Source organism: Anopheles moucheti, chromosome 3 (assembly GCF_943734755.1).
Source record: "Anopheles moucheti chromosome 3, idAnoMoucSN_F20_07, whole genome shotgun sequence".
Lineage (NCBI taxonomy): Eukaryota > Metazoa > Arthropoda > Insecta > Diptera > Culicidae > Anopheles > Anopheles moucheti.
This window is the reverse complement of record NC_069141.1, coordinates 17,489,712-17,515,834: the sequence shown is the minus strand read 5'-3', so window position 1 is coordinate 17,515,834 and position 26,123 is coordinate 17,489,712. Positions and strand designations below refer to the sequence as shown.

Here is a 26,123-nt window from a genome sequence, read left to right as displayed (position 1 = left end):
GAGCGTTGGCTTGCGTTTTTTTTTTCCTCCATTCTGTTTTCCTTTCCGAGCCTTTAGGGTGATGAATCTTGAGCTAGTTGTCAGTTGTATCGATCTTACGGCAGATGACGGCAGATGAACGAAGGGGGGGGAGGGTGTTGGTTGGATGGTTGGAGCGCTGTTGGGTATGCTAGCAACTAAGATCACAAGTTTTGCGATATAAATAATGAAATGATGGGAGCTCTTCTTGGCTTAGTGATGAGAACCGAAGTCGTGGTGTTCGCTCAGATCCTCGGAGTGGACCTCCTCGTGATGGTGTTCCTCCTCGTGATGGTGCACCGGCACATGGACCGGAACCTTGACCGGGTACGGCACTGGCTTCTCGACCTCATACGGGACGTGCTTCTCAATCTCGACCGGGACCGGACGCTCAACCGGGACCTTCACGGGGTATGGGACGTGCTTCTCCACTGGGTACGGGATGTGCTTCTCAACCGGGTAGGGCTGTGGGACTGGGACCTTCACCGGGACTGGCACTGGCTTCTCAACGTGCACCGGCACTGGACGATCGTACGGGACATGCACTGGGTATGGGACCTTCTTGATGACCTCATACGGCACTGGCTTCTCCACCGGGACTGGCACTGGCTTCTCGACATGGACCGGGACTGGGCGATCGACTGGAACATGGACCGGGTAGTGGACGATCTTCTCCACCGGGTACGGCTTCTCAACATGGACCGGAACCTTGACCGGGACATGGATCTTCTTCTCCACTGGGTAAGGAGCTGGAACGTGGACCTTCACCGGGACCGGGACCTTCTTCTCCACTGGGTAAGGAGCGGGCACGTACACCTTCACCGGGACGGGACGATCGTACGGAACATGGACCGGGTAGGGGACCTTCTTCTCCACCGGGTACGGAGCCGGAACGTGCACGGGCACCTTGACGATCTCCTTGACTGGGTAGTGGACGGTCTTGTACACTGGGTAAGGCTTCGGCACTCCAACCTTCACCGGGACGGGGATGTGCTTCTCCACTGGCACCGGGATGTGCTTCTCCACTGGGTATGGGACCGGGACCTTCTTGACGACGGTCAGCGTCTTTTCCTCGTGGGTTTCAAAGTGTGGCACCTCATGGTGTTCATCGAAGCCACCGAAGCTACCGGTCCAGCCGTGCAGTCCACGCTTGTCCTGTTTCTTGTCATCGAGCGCCTGAGTTTCGGCTGCCTTGTTGTCATCTACTTTGGCCTCCACCACTGGTTTCTTTTCATCTTCGGCCGATGCGAAAAGCACCAGGGCAAGTAGGCAGACAACGCCCTGGGAAAAACACGGAGTTGGAAGAAGAGATAAATTTTAATTTTCAGTGGGATGTTATAGGAGATGTGCGAATGATTTCTGGTATTTGGACAATGATCCCAACATTTCTGCTAATGATCTTCTCAAGACAATCGATACCCTGAGGTCTGAGGTCTAAACTGAGGCTCGATTCGGAGTCGATTTAATTCGACTCCACGAATAGATTCATTCGCTAATGAACGTCGTTCAGGTTGCGTTATATACACTTCCAAAAAAAAAAAACCCCGGAAGCTCAACGACCTTGTCGGAATGGGTATTGTTTATGCGATCGTGCCACAATTACAATTGCCAAGGCAATAATGTGCGTACTGCAAGAAGCTGAACACCGGTACCAACACCGGAGCAGGAAATGGTTGAGAAAGAGTGAGAGGCTAACCAGTTAATTAAATGGAACGGAATGTTTCCGTTCCAAATGAAACGAAAGTTGCTTTTGGTTTGCAACCCGACCGGTGCACGGAAGCGTGAAAGGGAAACGCGGGCGCCAATTTTGGTGCTCTCGTCCATTTCGTTTCGAAAGTTTTTTGGAAGCAAAAGCACACTGCGAAGCCATTCCAACCTGGTGCGGTTGAAGAAGATCTGTTTCTTTTCTGTTTTGTTTTTTAGTTGGAGATTTAATCTTGTACTTTAAAGCTACTCGACCGTGCGCAATGATTTTCCTTCCTGTTGGGAATATGAACGATCATCAGTGCACGCTGACTGGATAGTACGAGTCGTTGGAGATAGTCGCACACCCGGGAGTGGAGATATTCAGGGGCACTCTTGCACTGTTGAAACAATGTCGGAACACTTTGGATCACGATGTCACGATAATGCTGATATTCGTTCTGATTCTTTGGATCGCACTTAGTGCACTTAGTGGGCACACCGTCACAAGTCCATGCCTCTCACACTCGGTGAACTGTTTGGCTTCACGAAACTTCACCTCCCAGACAACAACAACACCAACCGATTGTTTGCTTACCAACAATTTCATATTTAATCCGAGCGAAATGTGTTCTGTAAAACAAGCAAGTAGACAACTGATGGTGAGTTTGACGCTGCCGATGGTTTTTATACAGACAGGTTTCTCCTCCGGCCACCACTCCGATCGCCAGCGCATCACCGTCGCCCGCACGTCTCGGCTCCTCCACGGGTTTTCTCTTGGTACGATTTTGGTGCCGATCGTTCGGAGCCTTCGCCTTGCGTTCGGAGGGAGGCTCGGCCACCGTTACGCTTCCCGAGCCCCAAAGTCAAGCGAAAGGGGAAGGGAATGCACCAGGGGTGGATTATACACCCCGATCCGGACGCCGATAGAAAGAGAGTGAATAACGCCATTTTCATACCACCCTCTCGTGTCGTCCTCTCACTCGCTCGCTCGCTCGCTCGCTTTCGTCCCCGTCACACGCGTTTGGCCCCCTTTTTTCCGTAGCGCCATTTCCACCCCATTACCCATGGCCATTTTCTTTGCCCGGCCGTACCGTACGGCCAGGGCAATAAGCGCACCCGAAGCGCACCCAGCACCTGGTGACGACTTCTTTTCCTCGGGCCATCGGGTTGGCTGTGGTTGTTTTTTTTTTTGTGTTGTTTCTTTTCGTTTGGCCATCTCGTTTCGCTTCGGTTTCGCTTTTCGCTTCTACCAGGTGAATCGTGGGCTCGGGTGAGCTATTGGGTTGCAAAAGAAAGGCTGAAACGAAGGGACAGGACGAGGGATTGTAGTACATTTCGGTTTGGGGCAGTGTGCTGATTCTACGACAGCATTACTAACGCAGCCCAACGAAGGCAGATTCCTCACCCCTCCCCCCCCTCGCACCATTCGCCCCTCCAATCTTTCGCCCCCGCGATCGGTCATGGGGTGTAAAATTTGATGATCTCAACCACCCCGTACGGTGAGGACGGGGTGGCATCGTGTGGCGAGCGGTGTACGGTGCAGGAAAGCAAAAGCCTTGGAGCCTTCGAGAAAGAAGCCAGAAACATATGATCCGTGGCTGACCACCGGGGGTTGAACCTACCGAAAGGTTGGTAGCAAAGCGAAAGAAAAAAAAAACATACGTAAAACTGTGCAATGTACCGTCGTAACTACCCACAAAATGCAGCACGGTCGTAACCATGCTGTATGCATAAAGTTTTCCGATCCAATAGAGCGGTCGCGTAAGGCTCCCGGGGCCGGGCCCATTGTGACGGCACAGTGCAGTTTGTTACAGGTGTAACAGATGAAAGGTGTAATGGTGTGTGGTTTGCTGTGTTGCACTCCGCGGTGGTGAATCGAACCATATGCAAGTGTCTTCCTGCCTGCAGGGATGATTGGGGCATATTCGCTGTGATCTACCGGTATAATTAATCGGCAATGATTTGATAGCGGATAATTAGTAATTAGGAACTATTAGACGATTGATAGGAGGGAGAGACAAAAAAAACACCTCCTCAATCATTCAATATCCTTTACATGACCCTTAAATAAATTAAATTCGGGATGGGAAACCCCAAAATAAATCATTTGCACAAAACAAAACATTAAGCAAATCAAGTACGATGAGAAAAGCCCTATAAAACAGGATGGAAATGATGTTTAGTCAATTAAATGCGAGTTTGCAATGCATTTCATTTTGTGGGTTTTGATTAAAATCTTCCTCTTTATAGGGGGGGAAATTCTCATTTTCCGGCTGCGGGCATTGATTACATTTAATGGTTGCGTCAAACAGTTTTCTTTCTTTTCGTCATCCTTTTTCGCCTCCTGCCTGCGGTGAGATCTTTGCCTCGGCCGAGCGCATCCGGATTATGAATTCTATTGCTTTCCTAAGTGATGAGCCAACGGCCTTCCGAAACCAATCCGAGCTGGTTAGGAAAAAAAACCCCCTGGCCGACACTCCCCGACCCGAAAAAGCGTAGCAGTGCGTTCAATGCAATCGTAGCTTTCGATCAAGATCGTCTCCGACACGTAGACGCTACACACAGTTTGATGAAAATCACTCATTTCGGGAGTAATTTCGAGCTGCGCGTAAAGTTTTGCCAGCTAACCACAACGAGCAGTGCCTATCGAACCGGCAATTAGACGCTGGGGGGGAAAAAAGAACACCGGAAAAGAACGAAGTAAATGTAAATGTGGTTATGCCGTTGCTGAAATATATAAATTCAATGGGTGGAAAATAAATGTGACCAGTTCGTTGCGCAAATAGAAACAACAAGCAGAAGCAACCGATGTACGCGATGTGACGCGAGGCCAAAAGAAAACGGGCTAAGATAGTGGGAAATCTAACGCAAAATGTTGGTTTTTACGGCGTGCTCGATCATCATAGCAAGGGCGAAGTAAATGTAACTTCTCTCTTTCTTTCCGCTCTATCGCCGTGCAAATGGAGGTCCAGCGAAAGGTACAACAATGAAGAGAAAAAGCGCAATCCCCGTACCGCACTGATGCGACCAAAAGCCTGCCAGTATGCAATCGATTTGTCGATCGTGCCGGCGGTACATAAGGTGTCTGAAACAACAAGACAACAAAAAAAAGGCTACGATCGTAAGTACATAGGAAACAGCGCGAAGGTAGTGGTGGATTCACTTTGTGGAAAGGAAGATGACGAAAAACAAATCGGCAAAAATTGGCAAACTGGTAACAATTTTTCCGCCACTGTTGTGTGTGCGTAGCTTCGGCGTTGGCTGGGTCCGTTGGTTTGGGTTATTTTTCCACCCAGCGCGTGTCAACGAACCGGACCTCATGCTAGTACACGGGATGGCTAAATCCCGCGGAAGTTTAGTAATGATCTAGTTCGCAAAACGAGCATTATTGCTAATGTATGAGCAGCAAGAGCGTAATTGATTTTGGCTGGACTGGGTGCGCAATTTTGAGGTGAACGTGTGTGCCGATCGGTAATACATGACTGTAGAGCTTTATGTGCGATTTACCATAAGCATCGTCACGTAATTCACCATCCAAATCGGTTGGTAACATTATCGCACCCCACGCTGTTAACCATCGATGTGATACAACACACATAAGGTTACACCGACGTACGGTTATCTCCGTGTAGAAGCCAGGACTCCTTTGGGTGTTGATAGACATCTTCATCTCATAATACATATCTAAGCTTCAAATTTATATACTTTTCGAGTGTTACAGTTCGCTGACTTTGGGTACAACAACCGACACGCTCTCGGCGTGACATGCCGAGCAGAATAAATGTTTAATTGATTCGATTACCTCACCGATGTTCCCGATGGGGAGGCGACATTCATGTTGCACCCAGCTGCATAAGTGCACGAGACTCGCACCAACAAAACATGACTGGCAAGCTGTTTCCACTACTTCGGCTGCCCATCACACGAAGGTGTCACATAAATCATCATAATTACTATTGTGTGTTCGCTGCTGGCTGGGCGGTGTATGGAGGAAAATTCCTCGCCCCTTGGAAAGGCCTTCACGTGGACGCAACGGTAGGGTAGCTTGTGGTCAGATTTAACATGTACCTTGGGTGAACACAAATGAATGCAATCTTGGAAATTGGTTGCCGTGGAGTAGCCACTTTTTTTTGCTGCTGTGTTAGGTTTTTAAGAACGTTTTGCGGGGTTTTAGACGAGATCGCTTGTAGAGATATCGCATTGAAAGCACTTTATTAACGAGTAATTCATTGCATTGGTAACGGAGTATCGGATGTGTTTTAGCCAATCTTTGTGGTTATACAATCACATTTATATAGTTTCTGATACAATTATTTCTTAAATAACGTTATATTTTTGAAATAACTTAGAAATGTCTGAATGCAAAGGATCAACTTTATTTGATTTAAATGTTTGATGTTTTCAAGTGATAAATAATTTAAAGGCTTATTAAAGGGCTTATTATTAAAGCTTATTCAATATTTTCTTATTATAATTTTCAAAAGCTCTCTTTAAGAGGAGATACAAAGATATATAACTGATATATTCTATATATTTTATAAAATTTCTTTTAGCAATACGCCGTTCCTGAAGAAATAAAAAAAAAATCTTTTAAAAGACCACGTCCAATAAGTACCTAAACCTATTGATTACATTACTATGTTTCAAAATTAATTATATTTTTTCTGAAATTATCGGAAATCTTAAATTTTAGACAAATATCTTCAATAATTTACTTTCTTTATACACAAAAATGTCTTTTTTAGAGTAGTCGTCTCTGAAAGTAACTTTTCAGCGTACCTAACAGTACGGCCGTTTGCTGTAATTACTATTTCTTGTCCATGTAGTCATCAACAATTACAATCAAGCAAGCAAGAACCCGAACATGCGTAACCAATGGTAATGCGCGGGTTTGTGAGTTTTGGGTTACACACCCCAACATGCCAACATAATGCAAACCCGTACGATTGGGTGTCAAATCAGCATCAAAATCTTCCACCAATTAGCTGCATATGATGACAGCTAAAGTGCGGAATTAAAACGCAAAGGCACAGCGTACCCCCGGCCTACTGCATTGCAGAACAATAGCTGCACTAGTTTCCCCTTCCCATATCATCCCCAACAATTGAAGGTGTGAAGCCGACCTAATGGGGAGATAAAATTGGACAATTTAGCTGCCGAAAGATGCGCATTGTGGTCGGTCTAATGAAGCTCGGTGTGTGCGCTGCGTCCGTTTTGCTTATTTGTGCAGCAGCATAAATTTTTCCAATTTACCCGATTGCATACATTGGGCATACAATTTTTGTTTTCGTCTGTGACTGTTTCTATCTTCTCTTATTCTTGTTCACTCGCTCTCGCTCTCTCGCCGTCTCCCTGTACGATTAATTAGCTAGATATAGGTTATACGGTCTTGATGATAGATTTTTATTATGCAACAATGCCGTAGCGTTTTTCCTTTTCGTTTATTTTTTTTTTCACCATCACTACGCTGTTATTGCGTTTTTGCTTCTGCACTTTTCCTCTTCTTTTACAACCCTACCTTTCTCCCTACCGGCCAGAAACTCTCCGTGGCTAATGGTTTTACCATTCCCATCCGTCCTGGTGGGCACGCAGCATGGTAGCCACACGGCTATCGTAATCGTGTTAGTAGCGTTCGCGCACGCGTGTATTTACTTCTTGCATTATTTTGTAGCTGCTTGATGTTGCTCTCTTCATCTCCCTTTCGGATCGGTCATGAAGATCATTGCGGGTTTTCGAGGTTGATGGGCCAACGGAGGAGAAAATAATGCAAAAAATTAAACACCACGATGGCACACATTATGCTACCACCGGCCACCGGTAGGTCAGCCTCATGTTGGGCCAGGGTGCTAGCGAAGGCACGTGAAGAGTGAACCACCTCATGAAGTCATAATGAACATGCGCCAAAGTGGCAGGGCACGCAGGGTACTGCCAAGCCGGACACTAGGTAACTTGGCCAAATGGCGTTGACCTGCCATGCTTTCACTTTTCATGGTAGGCCGGTAGAAGAGCGAAAAAAAAAACGCACATGTGCCATGCAACTTCATAATCTAAGCTTGGAAGGAGGAGTCTCTCTGTCTGTGGCTTGAAATATTTGGACGTAAGTAAATTTATTAGTTCTACTCTTGAAAGTGTTTTTTGTCCTCTACAGTTTTGTAGCATTAGTTTGATCGTTATGTTTTGCCCTTTGGCATCGCAATCCCTTCAAGTTATTAACCTCACGTCGATTCGATGTAAACGATGTAGGACCGGAAGGGACCGGGACGCAACCGATCGTCCCCGATCCGAAGCCCGTGAAACTAAAGCCATGTCGCATGGGCATCGTTTTAACTGTGGGAGATGCTGCTAAGCCCTCAGGCACCCACTCGCCCGCCCCCAGTGGGAGGTGAATTTGAAGCGGTCAGGCGGAGACATGGCGCTAAGCGCTAAGGTGGGTTGTCTACAGCATAAAAACAACCGTCCCATAGATAGACGTCGCGCAGAGAGCGACGAGAGGTTTGCAAAGTTTACAGCAACAGTCCGGCAACACCTTGCTCCCCACCCGAAAAAGCGGGAGCGTTCGGAGGGCTTGCTGATGAGATAGAAAACAAAAACTGGGTCGATCGGTATTTGGAGCAATGGCATGAAATGGAACCATTGGTTTGGCACACGGTGATGAATTCAGGGCGGGTTCGTCGCTTTAGGGATGTGTTGCGCTCATTGAAGTCTTTCGTTTGGACATTGGGCCGGGGGGTTGGGACCAATGTTTACTATTATTAGGGCTTACGTAAACAAGCGGGATTAGTGGTTTGTAGCATCGTGGCGTGGCGATCGATGATTGACAGCGTTTTGGGGAGGTGAACAGTTTTGCAACAACACCAGAAAGAATAGGGCAGCCGCCGGGTTTGCGTGGTGTGATGTTCATCCTCCGCAAACCATTCAATTCCATCGAACCGAACTCATCGAATGCTTTTGTTTGTTTGAAAAACTGATCGTACCAGATGTTAGTTGATTTGTTTTTCTTTGTTTCGATACAACACCGACACCATTCGTGTTGGACATTTCCTCTGACCGAATGTCCTTCATTCTGAAGTCAGCCTTGAGCGGACATCTAATCGATGAGTGAAATGTAGCACTTTTGTTTACGATCAGTGTCCCTGCTGCGGATGCATTTCATACATTTCGAATCGAAGCACACGTGCGCTGGCCGAAGATTGGGTAATGTGGTTTCCGCTCAGTTTCATTTTCCGTCCATACCGTCATGGAGCGACCGAATTTCTACCTCTATGATTACATAAAACAATGACCAACACGAGTGAGAGGAGAGAAAAAAACAACACCTCCTGCCTCAGCTGACATGGTGGAAGCATCTCAGTAAATACGTACTGTTCTGCATACCGTTAAGACATGAGAGCGGATAATATTTAACCTTTTTCATCATCGTGTCGTAGAAGATTTCATTGCAGATCAAATCATTTTTGTAAGTCTCTTCGTAAAGTATTGCGAAAATAAAGCTGTTTCTGTATCTAATCGATGGCAAAGCGTGGCAAAAATAAATTGTATATCCTCAAAAGGCTAACCGGCAGATTATAGGTCAGCCAGAAGTCTCTCCTTGAGCGAGGTCGTCGGAAAATTTCACTTGCTACGGTTGAGCGATTTGCTGTTGCCGCTGCTGCCGCACTGTTAGATGCCTCAAGATTCATCGGTACACCACGGACAGCATTGAATTGTTCGCATGAATTAGTGACTCTTCTTCGTTCGGCCTTTTGGCTTCTGCATGGACATCCCTTGCCAACCGACGTGAAAAGAAACCTTTCGCCTCCGATGAGTGCATTTTTCGAACTTAATGTATTTTGTACCCGTCTTTCTTCTCTTATTTGATATCGCCACGAGTAGTCTGTACGATTATATCGCACAAATTGTCGAAGCACTTTTCGTACCTGATGTAAGCACCTTGCCACGCAACGCAAGTCAATTAAATTTATTAGTTTTCCTCCTTCTCGGCTACACCGACGGTGTAACTTCATTTTCTTTCTGTGCACCTTGGACGGACACTTGGAAAAAGATGCTCCGCCGGATGGATAGCATCACTTGGCGGTGTTGGTGGGGTTGGTAGTAGACCGATTTTCGATTTAGTGGCTGCCTTTATGGTACGTAAAATGGTCTGGTCTACTCGGTTGGGCACTGTTTCGACCACCCATTTTTTTATCGCTGGTGCTGCAACGGTGTAATAAATTAAACCAAACGTCGAAATCGAAAGAAAAGCGAACATCGAAACATTCCCCAACGGTGCAATATTATTTTGGCCGCTTGTGCGTAACGAGGATGGTGCAAAACTGACAGGAAATCGATGTCTATTACTTTTTTTTTTCTCTCTTTCAATCAAACTTTGGTGAAATTCCCTCCAACGATCGAATTAATTAGTCGCTTTACGGACAAACAGTACGGGAAAACTTTTTATGAGGCAGAAAATTTTTCAATTTTCCCGAAGAAAAGCGTCGTATCTTGTCGGTCACATCAATCGTCAGAGGGTGAATGTTTATGGGAAAATAACACCAAGTGAGGTGGCATTTCGGTCGTTAGTAGTAACAGGCACCAGGTAGCTAGCAGGAAAATGTATTGGACTTCGATCGAACGCCTTTCGGCGATTGAAATGAGGCCACGATGCATGATCGAACGAAATGCGAATAGCGTGCGCAGTCGGGTGCACGTAATGTTGGATGGGTGGGGTATTTTCGCACATTTTCGAATTTCCTGCTGTGGGTCTGTGCTGCTTATCGAACAATATGTGGCCGTGCGGATAAAGACGAGCGTCATTGCATCATATATGTTTGCAGTTTTATCGGACAATTGTCTGGACAATTTATAACTCCTTTCGGAGACGGTGTACAGTAGGTAACATAACTATAATGCCACATGTTTCTCGAGATTGAAATAATACTTTGAAGAACACAGTTACATACAATAAATGTTGCAATGAAATTTTGTTAATTAAATGTCAAGAATCATTTGAAGACATGATGGAAATTGTATTATAATTTACTTAAGTTATGCGAGGATTATTCGTATCGGAAAAGCGAATTTTTCGTAAGTGGCTATTTGTTTGTTAAAAAAATGTTAATAAAAATATTTTAGCCCTTCGAAGAGCATTATGTATAACAATATCTTAAACTTCTTCTTTTGTTTAAAACAAATAATAAAATAATAGGCCCTTTGAACATGTTACGGACTTTATGAAAGTTTCCAAATAATTTAATTTTTTTTTAAATCATTTGTTGCAATTTTGGTAACAACGAGAGAATTAATTCAAACCAGCAGAAAAAGCTACTTATTATTTTCCCTCAATCCAATTAGTGAACGAGTTCACGAATGTTTCACAATCCTATTCCCACCATCGGTTGAGTGACATTGTATGCCTTTTCTCACGCATCCATGCTGCATCCTTTTTTTTCGCTCTCACAAACCGCCTACCGCACGTCATTTACGCTCGAGTGTGCATCAAGCGCCAGGGTATGCATACACACCGGGTCTGTACTTGCGCACGTTTGTGCAGGAGCAACATTACATAAGGCAGACACCGGGCCGCCCGGAGATCATACACAAAATTATCTAACGATTCGCGAACTGCGAACCCGTCCCGGGTGGCCATTTATTGGCCGCTTCGCAAATCTAGCCCATAAAGCCCACCCGATTGAACCCGTTGGAGGCCGTTTATTGCAGCATGCGAGCGACCGAGAGCTAAATCGCCAAACAAGATTCTTAATGGTAAAAAGAAAATTTTACACCCGTAACCGTTCTCGATTCGTTGCATTTTCTTTCACGCTGCACACGCCGGCCCCATTGCGACACACGTCCACACAATGCACCGAGAAAGGTGCAGTAGCGCCATACCATCGATTACTTCTCCCCGGGAATCCTAGCCGCACAGATCGACCCCGATTCGCACAGAACGATCGGGTGTGAAACAAAACCCCAGGTGGAAATGCGAACTGGTAGCAGACCGTTTTTGGACCGATCGGCTCCTGTTCGGTGTACTTGCAAACCCCTCACAGTTCGTAATCCTTTTCTGGGTGCAAACACAGCGCACCGACCTCGCATCGATTAGTGTCGCCCAATCTGCGAGACTCCGGCAGGCAAACCTGGCTGCGAGATACAGTCAATTATGTGCTCTTCTAAATGTTCGCTTATATCATCCGCCAAACCACCCCGAACGCGAATTGTGCGATCGTTTCGGTCTGGGATGGTGAGCATGGGTGGTGCGGCGTGATGGCTGATGGCGCCCCGGTTTTTTGTTGTGTTGTGTGTGCGAATGCAACTATTATTACCACCACGAACAAAACACTCTGCCCCACTGCACGGGCTGTATGTGTGTGCGCGGTAATGCTCGCCATCGCGATCTTTCTCCCGTTCATTCACTTTCATCCCGTGGTTCGTGGTTCGAGTGAAGTTTTTGCATCCAATCACGGTATTATTGATATTGTGAGTATGTAACGGTGCGACAGTAATAGCTGAAACAAAACCGCTCTCCGGTACAGACAAGTCCCAACAATCCCGCTTAAACCCTTAGCCCTTTTTCATATGCAGATCGGATCGATTGAGAGCAATCGATCAAAATGGGCCACGAAGAAACTACTCTTTCCTCTAAACTGATCGCGTCCTGTCGGCTTCAAGGTAATGCGGTATCCGTAATAATGACACCAATCCTCTAAATAACTCGCATCAATCAATCGGCTCCCCTAGCACCGAGCCATCCGGCACACATAAGGCTCTTCAGCACATACAAACTTGCGGCTGTGTTCATAAATTATGCAATTACCGAACGAGCGATCATAAGTAAATATGATCGCATGCAGCACTGGTGTTGTGACGGAGAGCGTGAGCTTGGGAATTCTCCTCAACACTGTGATGCATGTCTCCTTCTTCACCTTTCTGGCTAAGTGTACGGCAGCAATGCTCCCTTCTTTTAAACACGAATAAAATGGTGTATAAATAGAGGAATTAGGCCTGAATGTAGCACAAACATTTTAAAATTTTTAACTTTGATTTAATGTTAATTAATAATGATTTAATGTAAATTATTAGTGCATTTTAATTGCATGGTTCAATAATTTTGAAAGATGGTTAAAAAATTGATTTCAAAATCTAGGAGCTGAACACGTGCGGAATATTCACTATGGATTAAAATTAAGTCAAAAGCTATATAAAGATAAAATTTCAGATAAATAGATAACAACAAAATTGTTCTACCAAACTATAGCAATGCATCGATTCAAATTAATTATGTTGTTATTAAATTGTTGCATTGTTTCTCTTTTTGATTATCAACGATATATTTTACTTTATTCATTTTAGAAAAGTTCGACATTATTTATATCGATCGTATCTTGCACGAGTAAGGGTTATGAGTGTTAATATTTTTATGTTTTCTTGGTTTTTATTATCTTATTAGTGTGAATTATTTAATTACTTAGCTATTAGTTTTTTTTTTTATTTTGGACAAATGGAGCTCAAGCTCGTCTTAATTAATAGAAAAGCTGATGATATGCACAACACTGTACATTGTACTAAACATTGTGCTGCATGGCGTTACTCAGCCTGAAAGTATGCAAAATGAAGTTATGATATTGAAATATTTCACACCAGGTTTCATTGAAATATTTCAACACATTTCATGATTTGAATTTAAGCACGTGTGGAGCAAAATCTGTTATAGAAAGCAATGTTTACTCACGGATATCTTCGTGAAAGTTATAAAGTTTAAATTAATTAGTTTTTCTTCTAATTAAACTTAGTAAAAAATTAATTGCAACCAGCAATTTCGATCTTTTTCAAAAAACAAATATTTTTAAAGTTTACTTCAGAGGTTTAAAATACTCAAGTGACTTTAATCGCGATCATTAGAACATCATTAGAACTAAAATGCGTTGTTAATTTATTATGCTTTGGAAACAGTTACATGATAATTGCGACTAATGCTCAGTTAGGTGTCCAGTAGCTCTACTTCTTTAAAGCTTTAATTAATCTTCACCGTGCATCTAATGTATGGCAACCGTCAGAACAAGATGAACCAGTTTCTCATCAAGGCAACATTGCTACTTCACTTTTTCTTTCAATCGCTTCATGTAAAGATCGTCCAGCAACGATACGGTCACGTTCTAATCCCAAAGCCTTTCAAACGATTGCTGTCGCAAACTGGAACATTGAAATTCTTCGATGTTACCCTCCGAGCGCACACTGCTGCTGGTGGGACAAATGGTTAAGAATAGACATTGTTTTCCCTTACGGATGAAATCGAAAGGAATCGATCGTCGACCACTCCATGGCTGTGGAAAGCACGCAGAAGCAAGCCGAAGGCTTCTCGGCGTTCTGCGATATGTCACGGCGCTTTGGTCGACGCCGTGTAAATCGTGCGGTGAGCCTGCCGCGATCGCCAGGAAGCCATATTTCAACAGTACGCTAGAATCGTGAGACAAACCACACATGCTTGGGCCGAAGTCAGCCGGACCTCGGAAAGGCACCTGGCCACCGCAGCGAACCGGAGACGGCTGTGTTGGGAATGTGTTACGACATCGGGTGCTGATCGAGCACGGTTCTAGTGCGCATATGGCGAACGGAAAGGAAATGCTAGCGCAACCAAGCTAGTGACGGTTAATTGCGATCGTTGGCGGAGATCGAAGGAAACTGGATCGAAAAACACTGCACGAGAACGTATGGTTTTCTGCATGCGCTTGTGTGCCTTCCGTCGGTTTGCGGTTGATGGTGCAAGGTCTGTGGGTTAGGATTGCTCAACATTTCTTCAACCGCTGGATCGTGCATGTAATCCGTCGATCATACATTTAAGTGGAGCTAAATGGTGAACCAATCGCGAGTGCAAGGATCAAGCCGTGTGTGCTGGCAGGAAATTGGCGTATGTTGGGAGATGGCAGGCATTTATAACATTCTTGCTTAATATATGTTGTGATGTTGTCTATCTTAGCTCACTGTTGCTAGATTGTACGCAAACGAACTCAGTTTGATTTAGCGAAGCTTACGCAGCAAAGGGAAAAGAAATTTCTTTAACACAAAATTATCTCATCCGCCGTTGTCTCATAACAAGCAATAATGAAAAGCAACCCATTCGCTCACAACTCTATTTCAAAGATTAGCATAATTTTTCGTCAAAAAGATTAAAATAACAATACACACGGGAGGGATTATTTGGTTTCAACAATGATTTTATTTTCTTCTTTTTTTTGTAATTCAACTTTTCGTTTTGTATTTCTTCCGCTTTCATCGTGGTTCATCATATTAGTTAAGTCTTTTCGACCATAGTTCCACACTCTCTTCACTCTTTCGGGCAATAATCCTAACAATCCAAAGTGCCAAAACGCAATCGGCCGTGGTTTCGATTGTTGGTTTCGTTTCGTTTTTGACCGCGTTTTGCTCTGGTTTTTGCAGTTTCCGCATTCAAAAGTTTTATGTGAGACTTTACGAAGAAGAAATTATGACATGTTTCATCAGCTTTCTCTCGGGGGCCGAGGTTTTGGCCGCATGCGATATTGCGTATCGCCTAACCACTAACATTATGCTTATCAATCGAGCTGAAATCGACGATCGATACCACTCATCGAGTGAGTAAAACTATTGTTCGTGTGTTTGTTTGTTTGTTTGTCGTAATGCTCCTACCGCGTGTCTTCTGTGTGTGTGGGGCGTTGTGGTGTGAATTGTGGGCATTGGTCCTGTTGGATTCACTTAGCTATTACATAACGGGCATTAACCGGAGGTAATGGGAGTCGTCGTGGGGGAGGAGATTTCTTGTCGTAAAGGAAGGAGGGGAAAAGGTATTCCTATGGTTATCACAATGCTAATACGTTTATCTCTAGTGATGGTGATGGTGCAGGTCAAGCTCAACATGATCGTGGTGGTACTCCTCGTGATGATGGTGCACTGGCACATGGACCGGGACCTTGACCGGGTACGGCACTGGCTTCTCGACCTCATAAGGGACGTGCTTCTCCACGGTGTATGGGACCGGACGTTCGACCGGGACCTTCACGGGGTATGGGACGTGCTTCTCCACTGGGTACGGGATGTGCTTGTACACTGGGTAGGGCTGTGGGACTGGGACCTTCACCGGGACTGGCACTGGCTTCTCAACGTGCACCGGCACTGGACGATCGTACGGGACATGCACTGGGTATGGGACCTTCTTGATGACCTCATACGGCACTGGCTTCTCCACCGGGACTGGCACTGGCTTCTCGACATGGACCGGGACTGGGCGATCGACTGGAACATGGACCGGGTAGTGGACGATCTTCTCCACCGGGTACGGCTTCTCAACATGGACCGGAACCTTGACAGGGACATGGATCTTCTTCTCCACTGGGTAAGGAGCTGGGACATGGACCTTCACCGGGACCGGGACCTTCTTCTCCACTGGGTAAGGAGCGGGCACGTACACCTTCACCGGGACGGGACGATCGTACGGAACATGGACCGGGTAGGGGACCTTCTTCTCCACCGGGTACGGAGCCGGAACGTGCACGGGCACCTTGACGATCTCCTTGACTGGGTAGTGGACGGTCTTGTACACTGGGTAAGGCTTCGGCACTCCAACCTTCACCGGGACGGGGATGTGCTTCTCCACAGGCACTGGGATGTGCTTCTCCACTGGGTATGGGACCGGGACCTTCTTCACGACGGTCAGTGTCTTCTCGTGATGTGGATGGAAATCCACATGATGATGCCCATGGCCGTACGATTCGAAATGATGTCCACCAAAGTCATGCCCGCCAAAGTCGTGCTCGAACAGCCCACGCTTATCATGGCGCTTTTCACCCTGCTCCGCTAGTTTCGCTTCTTCGGCCGCCGCCTGCTGCTTCTGTTCGGCCGCTGAACTCAAGACCAGCAGGGTGGTCAAACCCAACAACACCTGCGAAAGGGGAAAACGAATGCAAACATTACGCGTTATGTGTTGAGTTACATGTATGCGAAGCGCAGTGAGATATCATCGAAAGTGGTTCTGAACGGATCGGATCGTACGTCGGGATCAATTTCCCTTCGCCCCGTTATCATTTCCATTAACTTCCCATCGATTAACGAGGCGGAAGTGATTCAAGCCACCGATCCCCACGTTTTCCCAGCGGGGTGGACTCGTTTTCACTTGTCACGATGCAGTTCGCACAACGGCAGTAACAAAAAAAATGAACTACGATGATCAAGCTAACGTAACTTGATCAAAGGAGGCAAAGGAGTGGTTGCCTCCACCTCCTCGAAGGAGACAAAAACACGTTTCACCAAGTTTCCAGTCGCGGAACTCGTGCCAATCGTCCAACGTTGCAGTTTGCATGCAAATGAACGCATAACTTCCAGCGCACAATTTGTGGGCGAAGTTTCTTGGTGCACGATCCACACGGTAGTTATAATGCGTGATGATGAACTTCAAACACATCCGTCGCTGGTGAGCGTTTCACTTAATGTTCGTATTCCAATGTCCTGATCACCGAAAACCGAAGCACGATCACTATGCACACTGATCTGTTCGCCCGTTTTATTTGCTTGGCAGGATGAAACCACTGTATAAACCTAAGGAAAAATCAAACTCATCTTCACGTACCAGAGACTTCATTGTGATACGCTTACAAACTGTACTGCACTGTACGGTGGATACTGGAATACCAGAGTCCAAAAAGATACTGGATGATGTCGGTGGGTCGCAAACGTCTTTTATACAAAAGCCACTTTATGATACACTTTTCACTCGCTCACACTCGCGCTTCGGTCGCAGCCGGTCCCCTACCAGCAACTCGCGATTCGCTCGACCGGGCCCCGGTATCCCCCTCCCTCGAGGGAGTATTCAAGTAACTCCCCAATAGGGGGGGCTCAAGTGTTGCGAGTGGCAAGTTTGCAAGAGACCTTACAGCTTTTCGTGTGCCCTAGTGCACCGGTTACTCAGCGTGGTAGGGCATTTCGTGAGTGGTGAGTCCTATTTGGGAAGCCTGCAAACACCAACCCCTAAACATATGCGTGTGGAGCTTTCAGATTGTTGTAGCCACCCGATGGTAGAATGCCCCGGTACGCTTCACTGTACTTCCCTAGTTTTTGTGACCGTTCGTTGAACCGTTTCGTTGTGCGATGCGCTTTTTCGGAAATCATTCGAAGGTCGGATGCATTATGCGAGGAAGATTGTTGTGGTTGCTTGGATCTCATGTTGCAAAATTTGTTCCTATGCTAGTTTTGCTAATTTCTTTGTGCCCGCAGTGGGGTGGAGTTGGGACTTGGGACGGATGTTTGAAAATAGCGGAAGTGTACTTCATGGTCTGCACATCGTGAAAAAGATGAATGAATTTCATACATTGCTAGAATTTGTTGTTTACAAATAGACTTGCGTGGTAAACATTATAAAATGTCAGTTTTTATTGAAAAAGTCAAGAAATATCTCCTCCGTACCGATAATTTAAGCGATCAAGCTGATACAGGTATATAAAATCCTTTCAAAAAAGGATTGAGGGCAATGATTTAGTGAAGCATTTCTCACCTTTTCAGTAGTCGAATAACTAAAGTTGCTATTACACTTAAACGCTTCCCTCGTTTATCCTCAATTCATGACCAAAATTATGACTTCGGACCCCTCTCAAAAAGGCTAATTAAAAATCCTTGACGATCGTGTCCCCGCGTGGCCCAAAACTGTATCGCCATGCTGCAATCCGGTGCGGCATGATAAACGACCATCACGTAGCCATGAGCGTAACCGCTGTGACGATTCCCGACGCTGACACATGTCGGTACAAGTGCACGAAAACATCGCGTTAATGTTACGCAGTGCCGATAATCTGGCCACTCATTAGCTAACCGCAGATGTTTGGCCCCGTGTTTTAAGATAGTGCGTTGCCAATTTCGCTCAATTGGACGTCTCGCCGGACAGGCATGACTTTCGTTCACATTTCCATCAGAAGGCGTTGGTGTTTTTCTTTGTTTGTTTGTTGTCTGCTTGCATTATAGTCGGTCCTCGTACGTGCCGGATTCGATGGAGGTGTTTGGAAAATTAGAAATCACGTCCTGCTTAAAGCATCGTGTTTTTCGTGTCACTTCGGCCGTACTTCCACCGTACCGGTGTGTGTGTGTGTGGTGCGTTAGGAAAAGCGCCATCAATGCGCGTCACCATCGTGATCGTGCTGCAAAACATCAGATCACCACCCAGCCGCAAGGTCACGCAAGGCGCCAACCGTTAGCTCTCTTTTTCCTTCGCTGCATGTGGGCACCGCCGTCGCGGGGATGCAGGCGGAACGGAGGAGCATAATCCTGCGTGGAGCGTAACGAGATGGAGGACGCGCAGAAGGTACGTCGGACACGGTGGAGCACGAAAATGCTCAACCAACATGGTGGACAAAAACACAGAAATTGTCTAGCCGAACGGGAATGGTCCAAGCGGTTAGAAACGGACTACGAGATGGGAGTTGCGACATATCCCTTGTTTGCCGGTTTGCACATTAAAGCCCAGCTCGGAATCCAGTGTTTTTTTTTTCTCGTTCGGCAGCCGTGAAGGGGTACCGACAGGTCTACCGATTTCAAGAAGAAAACGCACAGTGACCTTCGCGGGTTTGGATGTGAGCTACAAGGAGAAGCTTTAGATTTGGTCATCATCCGAAACGACTTCGAAAATGGAAAATAAAATGTTCGGCTTGCTTTGGCATTGTTGCAAGACGGACGATTATTTGTCGGTGCAAAGCGTTGGTTAATAATTGTTTTTGGTGTGATTTAATCGGTCCGGTATTTGAGTTAACACGTGGCCATTATTAAATTTCTTATTTTGTTGCGCACAAATGCGCACAATAATCATCCCGGTGGAATTACCAACTTGTTTGTATAGCGACGTGATCTTTTAGTACGGAACCTATGAAAGTATTCCACATGGCAGCTGCACCAGGATGGGATGAGCAAAGCGTCTTAGTAGAAGGCTTGACCACAAACGATCGATTGCATCACTCGTCGCTTGTGTTTAGGCACCAACAATGCGCTGTTAAACCCGCAAACCAAATTTTAAATTACCAACAAGAAATGTTTTAGTGTGTGAAAAATGGTTAAATTAAAACCCTCCACCCAAAAAACAAGCAACAAATAAAACCGTTCAATGTATAATCCGGTTCCAGGTTTAGGGCCCTTCTGTTTGGTAGCTCAATTTTGTTTAGCCGAAAATGTATCACCGAGAGACGCTACGGTCTAGACATAAAGTGGCGAATTAATTCCACCCACCGGTGGTTTTTTAATATCTCCGCACCATTGTCTCAGCAAAGCGGAAGAGGAAGTAAATCTGAGAATGTGTTTCAGGGGCACGAACGGTGTATCACAGGTTGAGAATAAGAATAAATTCTGTAGCTACAATGCAATGCTCTGGTCTGTAAAGAAGATCGCCAGAGCTGTTTATCAAGTGATCTAGATTTATGTGAAGCTCCAGTACGGTTTACTTTATCCCTACCTGTTACCCATCTGAACAACCCAGTTTGGTGCGGGTCGTAACCGGAAATCTATCCACGAAACAAAACAAAAGGAGTCTCATAAGTGGTACATAATTGATGAATTTACGTCGCGTCCCATTGCCGATGTTCGTACGGTTCAATTGTAACAACGCGGGGTTACGCTAACGTGGATGACCAGCACCACAAAAAAAACCCGGAATCGGTATCGTCACCACACCCGCGAAGGGGTGCCGTGCTCAGCACAGGGTGGGAAAATTCTCTCCACCAAGGAAAAACGGCACCACACGAAACGGTGCGTACAAATTCCACCACTCTGCTCTGGACAGCGGGCAGTTAACATCGCGTGTGAAGTGCCATATGGGTGCCTACCCGAAGCCCACATAACCACCAAAAGCTAAGGACGGTAGTGGAGAGAAGAAAAACAACAACCGTGCGAGGAAAAACAACAACATTCCCCGTACGTTTCGCCCCATTCCGGGCACTGCGTTACGAGTACGGTTGCTGCGTACAATTTCCTCAACAGGCAGGCGACCCGCTCAATGCCCACAGCGCATATCACTCGACTTGCGCAGCCACAGAAGCGACGAACCCCGAAACCAACGTTGGGTCGGGTAATCGGAGCCGATTTTCTTCCGACTTCGCGTAATTGAGGAGAAGTTTTTTTGTGAACCGAGCGCCCCAAAACGATAAGAAAGTATCGACCGGACCGGTCGGGCCCACTTTTACGATTGGTCACCACGCGCTGGTGTGGCATTACCCCGACCGGGTGTCTCAGCTTTCTACAGCAACGTGTGTGGAGCATTTCAATAAAATTCAATTCAATTATCAGCTATCGATAATGGTACCGGACCGACCGGGGTGCGTAATATAAATAAAGGAAAACAATATTAAACCCTAAAAGCCGTCCGGACTCGGGGCTTGTCGAATGATTCATCAAGGCCACCGAGGGTAAGCAGGAGTATTGGTCGTGTAATGGCACTTGTTGTGGTACACTTTATGGCTCCACTTTCGCTTGATGTCGCCGGGGAATTGGATCCCAGGTATGGAACAAGCCCGTCCGAGTGTCCCATCCTGACTGCGGTAGATGTCAATCGGAGTTTTGCGATCGGCATGGAATCTGAACGGAAGGGTACCCCCTTTTTTTTCTTGCCCAGATGCCACTGATCCATTTGCCACCAAATGCGATCGTGACGATCGCATCACGGATGCTTTCGGGTGATGGTGATGGAAGATTCAATCGATCGCACAAGCACGAACCCACCGGTCAAAGTGGGTCAGCGTAGTTAAGATTGTTACTTGGGCTAAAAAATGGCATGTGTCAAGGTGGCGAGCATGTCGATATTATTACGACGGGTCGGTAATATGGTTGGCAAGGACTTTTTCTCCATATTTCAAGTGCTTATTACACCTTTAGAAGCTGCAGGTCTGATTTTTTCGTTATGGAACCGAATGTAAAGATAGTATTTTTTCAATAAAAACGCTCCACTCTATACCTGTTCGTCGAAAAGCAAACAAAGTATAACCCAACTCCTAGCCGTGTTGCATAAATTAGGCAAACATCTTCAAATTGATTCCGCGCACCGGTGGTTTAATTTCCAGTGGAAATGTTTTTTTTACGGTTCACATTCACCGCCACGATGTGGCGAATGTGGCTTGGCACGTTTCGACGACGAATGAAAAGCCACGTTTAAAGGCATCGCGCGCGCGGAAAACCGCACAGGCAGGCGGAAAAATGAAGGAAAAACGAAATAAATAAATAAACTCCCGAGCGTGTGCGCTCCATCAATCATTCTTCCTATCGTCATCGCCATCAGCACCAATCGCCGCCCGCACGGCCTGCGTTTGCCTGCGTTTGCCTTCAGTTGTTTCAGGTTTTTCGTGCGCGGTTTGAACCGTGTTAATTTCATTGATTTTCCAACCATTTTTCCAACCATTTCACTCTCACCCCACACACGGCCGTTGCCTATGCCCCGTCCGTCAGCTAATCAAGGGTGCTATTGCTCTGTCCCGCTCACCACAGGCAGCCCACCAGTTTCGAAGGATTGAAGCTTTACCGGTACGGGATGACATAATCGCGCTTTTGCGACGATCGCGGACCCCGTTGTTGGGGTCCGTGCAGCAGCAGGTGCAACATTTTTTTCCTCACCATCAACCATTCCGTGCGCCTTCCTTCCACGATGACGGTCACGGCAAAAGTCGAACTAATTACCCGAAGCAGGGACGTCCTTTGGCTGGCGCAAATGTGTGCAATACGGGTGCGGGGAAAGAGTGCGGTGCATTTGCATCGTTGCAACTGCTACCGCAGTGCGCGGCATGCATTCCGGTTGAGGAGGTACGCTTCTCCCTAAAGGAAGCCCTCAACAGTGGTGGATTAAATTAATCCAATGCGCTTTGGGAGTTTACTTTTCCTTTCACAACGGCCCAGATTTCCTCAACGATGACGGAAGGGCGGAAGAGTGGACGGCATAAGGGACGTGGACGGGGAAGAAAAAAAAAGCGAAGCAAACAAACGATGTGGTTAGAGGGTGAGTGAAAATTGTGTCATGATTACTAATTGAGACGTTGTGTTCATCATTCAGCGGATACGGTTGAGCAGTTTTGTGGAAGAGGGATGGTTCGATAAAATTGATTTATGTACTAACCATGTCTATGGAAAGCAGTTTGTTTGAAAAATGAATCTAAAAGAATTCCAAATTTCATGCCCGGAAAAGAACTCTCGTATGGTGTTAATGGCTTATTGTCATTTAATAATAACTCACTCCTCCACTGGTCTGGTAGAACGTTAAAGCAAACAAAGCAATAGTTAACGGTTGGAATCTCTTCATGGTTCGCTGAGAACGTTTTCAGGGCCATCGTCTCGGGGGATCGTAAAAACCTACCCCAAAGTATGCCTAATCTCGGTGTACTATCCGTCAGCCACATCCGTCGGCAGAAGAAACGAAAAAAGTGCGAATCGTCGCTGCACTGACATAAGGAAGTAGTTTTCTGTTACATGTTGATTTAATTTTTTGGGCCTCCAGTAAGGCTGCCGATGAAGTAACGCAGTAGAGCTTGTTCTACGGGTCTGCAACGAGCAATATGAATTTTAGATTCAACAGTTGCATTAAAGATGTTTAACTGGGGGGCGGATAGAGTCATTGTCGTTGGTGACAGCAGTAGCACACCGTGAAGGTTGGCATCAATCGATCGAACAGATTTTCCAACCGCCATTACGACTTACAGGAAATGCAATTTTAATGCCGAAAACTAGTCTAAACGACTTATTGAATATTATGCTGGTACATTTCTCACAGAAAAACTATTACCCCGTAACTACATGTTAAAGAGGCAAACCCAAACCCATTCCTTACTATCACCCCGACTTAATTATACTGCACCTCTTGAAACGATTCGCTTTATAGCTTATTTAACATTTGTTTCCCACCTAACGGTGATCTGTAAAACATATTTATTAGGAACTGGGCACAACCCACCCCTTTTGGTAACTGTTTGACGGCGTCGTCGTCCAATCGCTAGGAGGTCGAGAAAAATGCACCAAACGACCGCGCTGGACAATGCGATACACATCAGGGTGGACTTGACAAGAGGCCTTTCATTACATAAATCGAATCGCATTCTCTTTCCTATTGCACGATCCCAAACACACGCAGCAGCACATTTTTCTATGGCGCCGGATGAATAGAAGTGTTGTCGAGATGAAAACAAACTGCACCGTTGACCTTCTTCGCAAATCGTGCACCATTGCATTGAATGGAGGCTTTTCTTTTTAATCCAGAAAGCCAGAACCCGGCCGAACTTTCGTAACGTTTGGTGTCGCCAATTCAATCGCCAACACGCTGGGAATCATTTATTTGCCTACCGCCATCCTGTTGTGTCCGGTATGGTTGGATCGCGGGATGAAAGCAACAGCTACTCCATTTTTCTTTTCGGTCCGCTCCGATCTCTAACTGTCGATCTCTTGATTTCCTCTCTTTTTGCGATGCAACTCAAGGACTCGCGCGAGCGCATAAAAGCTGCATTTTCAATTGCGTAACGTGAGTCGGGAGGATCGTCGGGGGGGTTGGGATGTACGGGAAGCGAGTACAACTCGATTACAAGCGAAAGGATAGTGTGAGGGTTGTCGCGGTTTCGATGAGGTCGACGTGACATCGTTTAAACGAAGAAACGATTTTAAGCTTAATTACCGCAATGCACTTGACTCGACGGTAAGGTTGTTTGTTTAGTGAGGAAATGCGTGCGCGACAATAATCGTCATCGTGGAATGGTGCTTCAGGTTGGTAGTTTGGGGTTAAGAATTATGTTTTTACACCTACCAATTAAGGCAATGATTTGTCGTGGTCTGGCATGGTCTGATTCGCGAGTTTCGACGATTGGTTTGTATGACCCTTCATTGTACACAGTGCTTTGAAACTGTTCTCTTGAAGTACTCCCATTAGCTAGTGTATTTAATGGCTACACTCATATGTGGGACTAGTTAAGTATTACTGATATATTTGAGGTTATGCGATTTTTAAATTGGAGACCGATGAGGTTTTGCTTCAATCTTATGAGCAAAACAGCAAAGATCTTTGATCTTTGCTTAGTTGGAACACAATATTTCAGGTTATTATTAGTATCTTATGACGACTCGGTAGTGTATTGGTAGTGGCGCAGGTCTTTACACGATAGAACCCGTCCAAAATCCCATCCGGACCAATCCTTCGTACGCAGGACTAATTATCCGTATACGAGTGAATATAGTCAAAGAAAGCCAGAAATGTCAGACCTAGACCCCCTTAGGTTGTTGTGTCGATGAAGAAGAAGATTAGTTTCTTTAGAAGAAGAAAGAATGGACATTCTTGTTGTACGGTTGCTAGTAAAGTTTTTATTTATTCTTATATGGATTTAACGTATTGCAGAACTCTCAGTGACTTCAATTCTATTCTATAAGATCACAACTTCTGATCGAAATTTGAATGCACACCGTGATTCAGTTGTTCAGTTTCAATTCCTCATCTCTTTAGATCTTCTTCAATCCTTTTACTAAACAATTTGAGCACATCCTCGAAGGATTCGTTTGTTGAGGGTCATTTCTGTATTTTTTAGTGATCATTATCGGGTTTATTGACATTAAATTAGTGCTCTATTGAGAGCATGAAGAAGTATGTGTGAAATATTTCTTACTTTTAAGATTCCATGTTTTACATCGCTCATTAAAGAAAGATCCTCAAGACTTCGTTGCTAACTGGACATTAGAACATATTAAATTGACTGCTGTGGTTCACTAATTCATTACATTGGACCGAAGATATCGGTCCAAATTAAAAACAAACCATACTTGAACTCCACAAAAAAAGACAACACATTGAAGACAAAGAAACGATCAATCGGTCAAACAGCACGGCACGCCATCTAAGCGAAAGCACCTGACATTCGATCCACTGCGACACATTAGTAGCGCCCAATTGGATCCATCCGACCAAAAGCCGCGTCCGCTAACCTTGGCACTCTCGGCACTCGCAATTAGGCAACCCCGCCAAACCGATCGATGACGTTGGCGGCGTCGTCGTTGCACGTACGCGACACAGCCGCGGCACGGCTGCAAACGGGTAACGACGCAACATAACTTTCGCTCTCGTTTGCCACGTTCCACCCCATTCCACGTCCGCCGATGCGTGCGTACCCTGCGGGAGCCGGCCAATCCCATTGCCGCTCGGGTGCTCCTATTACTTCACTTTTGTTTTTAAGTCCGCTACTCTTTAAGTTATTTCACCCCCTACTCCCATCCCATTGCCGGTGCACATTCCTTTCTGCACCTGTTTTCATGAAGAACGGTAATGGGCAGCAGCATCAGTGCTACAAAATCGTAACATCTCAGTCAGTGTGTGTGTGTCCGTGTTACCCAGATGCGATTTTTCAATCGTACCCTTCGCGGAAAGTGAAACCATTGAGGAAAAAGGGTTTGGAAACAGAGGGTGCAGTTTCACTCGATCTGCCAACGTCTGC

At 45.8% G+C, this 26,123-nt stretch overlaps 3 protein-coding genes across 3 annotated transcripts in view; 1 reads left to right on the top strand and 2 right to left on the bottom strand.

Annotated features, from left to right (window-relative positions):
- LOC128304586 (angiotensin-converting enzyme) overlaps positions 1-26,123 on the top strand; it is a 62,133-nt gene that overhangs the window by 6,542 nt on the left and 29,468 nt on the right. The window lies entirely within an intron of this gene.
- Positions 232-2,311, bottom strand: LOC128304589 (skin secretory protein xP2). The gene is made up of 2 exons (XM_053041791.1): positions 2,300-2,311; positions 232-1,299 (listed from the first exon to the last, which is right to left on the bottom strand). The coding sequence occupies exons 1-2, from the start codon at positions 2,309-2,311 to the stop codon at positions 232-234; spliced, it is 1,080 nt and encodes a 359-aa protein (XP_052897751.1).
- Positions 15,539-17,290, bottom strand: LOC128304590 (skin secretory protein xP2-like). Its single transcript, XM_053041792.1, has 2 exons — positions 17,279-17,290; positions 15,539-16,594 (listed from the first exon to the last, which is right to left on the bottom strand). Exons 1-2 carry the CDS (start codon positions 17,288-17,290, stop codon positions 15,539-15,541), a joined length of 1,068 nt encoding a protein of 355 aa, XP_052897752.1.